Below are 6,000 nucleotides of genomic sequence, written 5' to 3'. Positions count from 1 at the left end.
CCAGAATTTTAAGTGCTTCCCATGGCCGTCCTCCTCCAATGTCCAGGGAAACCACATCTCAGGTGCGTGGATCAGTTACATGGAAGGAGCTGGTGTGCAGTGCAGGATGAGAAGGATTTACCAAGGATGACTAGAAAAAGCAGATGGGGGTGACGAGTGGACTGGACAGGGCAACACCGCCGAGGAGAGGAGGCGCACTAGAAAGGCCGGTCTGACTCCAAAGCCCCATTTCAGACAGATCTTAGTTCAAATGTCTGTTCTACGACTTACTCGCACAGTGTGTGGCACATAGAAGGCTCAGTAATCACTTGCTGAGCGAGAGAATAAAGGTGACCTTGTCAAGTCACTTATCCCCTCTGAGTCAGTTTTCTCATCTGTAATATAAATGGTAGCTATTATTCTTATTTCACCTGCATTGTTTCTCCCCACACCCACATAGTTTGCCGGCCCATCTCCTCAGCCCCAGTCCTTCTACCCCTTCATTAAGGGTCAGAAAAGGCAGATGTGCACGAGGCCTTTCTCTTCCCTCTGTCCTTCCCCTCCTCTCCCTCTCCACCTCCTTACCTCCTGGCACCATTGTTTCCTTTTCTATCCCAGGTGAACTTGGGGTAGAGTCTGGGAACTCAGAGCAAGTGTAGAAATCTCTGGTTACAACTCCAACACATACTCACATGGGCCCCCCTTGCGCCCCCACAGAAGGTTGGATCTGGGTTGCAGTGTGAAGCTCTGGGCCCCGAGGGACCTTTACTTGATTCAAATGTCAGTGGGATCAGGGATGAGACCTGTCGCTGCTTCTTCACGCAGAGTGAGCCAGGCTTGGGGAGCTAGCCACTCTGGGGATCAATCACATCAGCACTGTTCCAACTCTGGAAGGTTCATGGTGAGCCAATTTCTTTGGAGCACATCAACCAGAGGAAAGGCAGAGGAGCCTTGGCGCAGGAGGATGGTTCAGGGTGATTTCTACAGTGGTGGTCAGAAGCTACCTGAGCCATCTGCTCACTAACCCATGCTTCCTTGTGAACAATGACACGTATTTTCAAGCTTCATTGGCACAAGAAAAGCAATTTATGGGAGCAAAACAGCGCTTTTCTGGGCCTCCCCTGGTAGCGCAGTGGTTGAGCCCTGGGCTGCGAGGCTGCCCGCAGCCTCTGCAGCTCCGGTTCATTCCCCGGCCGCCGGCGAGGGTCCCACAAAATCAAACAAACAAACAAAAACAAAAAACAAACAAAAAAAAAAAACAGCGCTTTTCTCTGTATAAAGGGAATAGCTTAAATGGACTCTCCATGGTTTAATTTTGTTTTCTCGGAAAGACTAATGGACAGTAAAGACGGGATAAGGTGAGGTTTAAATTCTCCTGTTTCTCCAGTCAGCCTGTGGCATATGGAAGGCATCTCTCTAAGATGAACATCCTCAAGTTTGATTTCCAATAGGTTAAAAAAAATCCCATTGTGTGCTTCTAAAGGATGTGGTGAGTAAAAGAAAAAAAAAAAAAAAAAAAAAAAAACCAAGGTCAAAGGCTAAGCAAATTCAACTAGACAAGACATGTTGGCAAACTCCCTCCCACGAGGGGATCTGAGTGCATCTCCTCCATTGCCGTCTTACTTCCCCTAATCTATCTGCACCTTTCCCCCGCCAACTTTGTTTTTAATGGTGGGGGGGGGGGGGAGATGAGAAACATGGTGAAAAATGACCAGCTTCGCTGAGGTTTTTATATGCCAGAACAAATGACAGTCTTGCAGGCAGGTTCAGGAAAATCAGAATGCAGAAAATTTAGCAGCCTTTCCACACTGACCATTGTCATGGCAACACACTGTGATGGCAGTTGCGTCACCAGGCTGGAGGGGCATGGTCTCAGTATGGCAGGTTAGCTGGCCATTTTTAGCAACATTTGGACTTCTTTCTAGCCTCATTTCTTCTAGCGTTAGCTGAATTTCTTTTCCGTTCTGGGTTTGTGTGTTCTGCTCATTTGCATGGCTAAAACACAAGATTTTGTCAATAGGAAAGGGATGGCTAAATGGAAAATCTGAACATTCCTAGTATTCTATAGCCACCCTATTTGCTGCCTGCCCTCCCTGACTCCTTCCCACCCACTCTCAGTCATTTAGTTTCTTTTTTTTTCTCCTCATCAATTCCTTCTCATACACAGCATTACATACTCCCCTCCCCCCGCCAACAACTGTGACTCATCTATCAACCCCTGCTCTCTCATCATATTCCTTTTATTGTTTTTTTCTATTTTCTCATTTTAACATACAGCATCTGAGAATCTTAGGGCTGGAAGGAATCTTAACAACAACGTAGTCCAATGCAGGGGCCCCTCTACCATATGGCAGTGAAGTCCCCTCCTGTATAACTTCAACGGGAGAGACCTCATTCTTTTCTAGGCAGCCTGTTCCACATTGGGCAGCTCTAATTACTGGAAAGTTCTTCTACTGAATGAAAATATGCCTTTTTTATAATATTTACCCAGGGCTCCTAGCTTTGTGCGTGTGACTGCACAGACACTGGCTATATTCTCTGTTTTGTGACAGCCCCTCAGAGATATGAAGCAGAGACTACGTCACTCTGGATCATCTCATCTCCAAATGTTCCAGCTCCCCTCACCAGACCTTGGGGAGCTGGGGCTCCAATCCTCCCTCCATCCTGACTGACCTCCTGGAAAACACTTCTATTTGTCTAGAGCCCTCTTAAAGTGAGGTCGATACTGCAGCAGGATCTCTGGAGGCCACCTTGCCCCGGTGACTCACTGAATTCCGTGTTGACTAAAATCCTGGACTCGCTTTCAGACAAAATACTGCCGAGCCGTTTTCCCATCTTGTATATGCCCAGTTGCTTTTGAGGACCCAATTCCTGGTCCATACATTTCCTCCCACTTTCATTTCATTGTGTTACAATCAGAATACTGCTTCAAAAAATCTTGACTCCACAAGGGACTATGGTGACAGTTCACAGGTGGTTTGGTGGTAGGAGAACTACGGGGACAACCCCTGAGGGGGGAAATCAAATACCGTCCAAAAACTAACAGTGATGTAAGAAAAATAGCACTTCGTCTTAAACTGAACTAAAAAAACAAAACAAAACAAAACAAAACAAAAAAAAACAAACTTCATGTAACTTACCTGTCCTCTAAGATTTTTTTTTTTTTTACCAACCCTCAGCCTAGTTTTTTATCTCAAGTCTCCTTAAGATTTAGTCCTCTTTTGGGTTTCTTACCTTTCCTAGTTCTTTTCCCTTTGAATTACCTCCCTTATGTCTTCTCTCCTTTGTCCCTTCCATTTCCTCAATAGCAAGACATCACCACTCTCTGGGGGCATGGGCCTGGGGCGCGTGCAAGGAGGCACAGCGCACATGGGCAGCCGCACACCGGTAGGTGTGAGCAAGTGCTGGCAGTTGCTTGTTTAGTTACTCTGTTTCTATTGTTCTGTCTGTGCTCTACTGGGATTCAGAGTCTGCATGGGGGAAAATGGCAAGGTTGAAGGCAGAGGGGAAGAGCAGTGGTCCAGGGGCAGCCCCACAGGAAACAGGAGCCATGTCCTGGGTCTGAGAGAGGCAGGGGGAAGCGAAGTCAGGAGCAGGCGGGTTAATCAGGGTCACCACATGGCAGAAGGATTGGAGGAGGACCAGGAAGAGGATTTTAAAGACCTTAAAGGTTGGATTGAGGAGAAGAGCTTGGTTACGAAGTGAGGACTTGTGGGGTCGGTAGCCACTGAGAGATCAGAGGGAAACTATGGGTCAGGGGGATGCTGAGGACTAGGCAATAAACATTGCTCAGAGAGACAATAAACATTGCTATGAGCATAACCTTACGAGTCTAGGACTTATGAACTCAGAAAATTTTCTCTGGCCAAAGGATTCTAGGACATAGAGTTCCGGCCTACGACTCAGTTGTTGTCACAGACTGGGCTCGGCTAGAGGAAAGGGCCTTAATACAACCTTTGGCAAAGACCCCCAGGATGCGTGTGTTCCTTCTGACTAACTCTGGCACAGCACAGGCCTCCCTTTCATGCTGGATTCTATTCCAAGGAGGGATTCAAAGGTAGGAGAACTGGTGCTAGCTTGGTCGTTACATGAATAAACATGGGGATTTTACTCTCCAGGATGGGCAATATGATACCCTTGGCCTCTTAACTCTGCAAATAATTAGGACCCAAAAAAATGTGCACACATACATGCAAATTCAATTAAACAGGAAAATGGGTGCCAAAAATACTTTGGAAAAAAAAAAGGTAGATGAAGTAAGTTGAGTTGTGAAGCAGAGGCTGGAGTTTGGGGGGGGGGGCTCTACTGGAAAGCTGACGACAGTGTCACTAAACAGCTAGTGGACAGTGCAATCAAGAGGACAATACCAGCCCTCCCTGGTGGCGGAAGGGGTTAAGACGCAACCTATGAAGCTGTCCGCAGTCACTGAAGCACGAGTTCGATCCCCAGCCAGGGAGCTACCCACACAGTACAGCAGACCTCTCCTGTCTCGCCCGCTGCTCCCCTCAGCAATGTATTTCATTCATTCTGCCTGTTCTGTTCCCCACTCTGTCTCTGGTGAATACTCTCACCGCCACACCTCTGGCCTGTACCCCAGCTCTTGTATGCATAAATAAATAAATCTTTAAAAAAAAAAGAGGGCAATACACTGCTGACTGCCATTTTCCTCTGTCTAGAGGCCAGAATATTCTAGAGCAGCCTTGGGGAAGGGAATGATAGGGCAGTAGACCACCTCTGGTGCTGTGGTGATCTGGGGAGCCTGCTCCCGGGGCATCAGAATTCATTGGAGACTCATAGTCTCTCAAGGCCCTATGAGACCAAGGAACCATACTGGAATAGAATGTCTGAGAGCCACCACCCCAAACCTGCTCTCCAAGTCTGAATTGACTTGAACGTCATTCATCTTAAGAAGGTTTTACTATTGTCCCCTTGAAAGAAAATGGGTTCCAGGGCATACTTCAGAATTGGTTTTCTACTGGAGGTGCCTAAAGCTGGGCCTTTTGTCCTCCTGAAGGTGACATTAACTGGGCCAAATGACAATCCCAACCTGCGTGGTCAGTGGAATTCTAACCACAACCTGTTGGGCTAAGAAGAGGCTTCCTTTCCAAGTCAGTGAAATGATTAGCCACCAAAAGACAAATGGTCTTAGGGGAAGTCCCCACTGATGGACCAGTACAAGCTGGGTGGAACTAGGAGGGCAGAACTCAAGGGGTGGTGCTCACCTTTGATGTAGTTGAGGATTTGCTGGACTCGGTGGGGCTCGTTGCGGTCTGGCCGACAGCTTGGCGTGATTTCTAGCACATAATCAGGACCATATGCCGTGAAAAACTGTAAGGAAAGGGCAAGGCCAAAAAACAAACTAAACCACAGAAAACCTCCAAACCAAGCCACATACAAACAGAACAATCAACAGGACCCCCCTCCCTCCGCCACCAGCACCAAGGCCAAGGAGGTTCAGGTGGGCAAGGCAGGCTGGCCTGGCCTGCTGGTGTCACTGCCCTTGCCCAAACCTCCAGTGATGGTCCACGGTGATGTTCTTTTGCTTGTTCAAGTTTCTCTCTGCTCAGGTCTTATCTTTTCTCAACAGCCTCCGCTGATCCCTGTTCTCTTGCCACACTGGCCTGCTCTGTGCTCTCCCAAATCATGCCAAGCTTTGTCCTCAGGATCTTTGCCATTGTCCTTTCTGGGGCCTGCAAAGACCCTCCCCTAGCCCCTGCTGTCTGTGAAAAACCTCCCCATTCACCCAGGCACTGCTCAAATGTCACCTCCTTCACAAAGCTGTCCCTCATTCTCCACTAACCCCCAGAATGTTCTGTTGGTACCTCTCTTATGGCCCTCATTCAACGAACAGTGCAGGCCTGTACCCTGCTGACTGCTGTGGGCTATGGAGAAGGGACAAGACCACCCCTAAGGTCCCATGGGTGTTCATAAGCACCTTGTTGGAAGGGGAGTTTTCATCCGTGACCTCATCTCCCCATCCTGGATGATCAGCTCCTTGAAGGCAGCAGTGCCTGTGTTCTC

General features: G+C 48.1%; 1 protein-coding gene across 1 annotated transcript in view; it reads right to left on the bottom strand.

Annotated features, from left to right (window-relative positions):
* Positions 1 to 1,239: 1,239 nt before the first annotated feature.
* The window catches only part of HDAC8 (histone deacetylase 8), a 210,412-nt gene continuing 205,651 nt past the window's right edge, over positions 1,240 to 6,000 (bottom strand). The window contains exons 10-11 of the mRNA XM_054695891.1: positions 5,202 to 5,307; positions 1,240 to 1,456 (exon numbers count right to left, since the gene is read on the bottom strand). Of these exons, the coding sequence (XP_054551866.1) occupies positions 1,269 to 1,456; positions 5,202 to 5,307 (294 nt within the window). The 3' untranslated portion in view covers positions 1,240 to 1,268. The remainder of the gene's footprint in view (positions 1,457 to 5,201; positions 5,308 to 6,000) is intronic.

Source organism: Talpa occidentalis, unplaced genomic scaffold, assembly GCF_014898055.3.
Source record: "Talpa occidentalis isolate TD23 unplaced genomic scaffold, MPIMG_talOcc4v2.1 talOcc4.15, whole genome shotgun sequence".
Taxonomy (NCBI): domain Eukaryota; kingdom Metazoa; phylum Chordata; class Mammalia; order Eulipotyphla; family Talpidae; genus Talpa; species Talpa occidentalis.
Note: the sequence above shows the minus strand (reverse complement) of the source record. Positions and strands in the feature narration are given on the sequence as shown.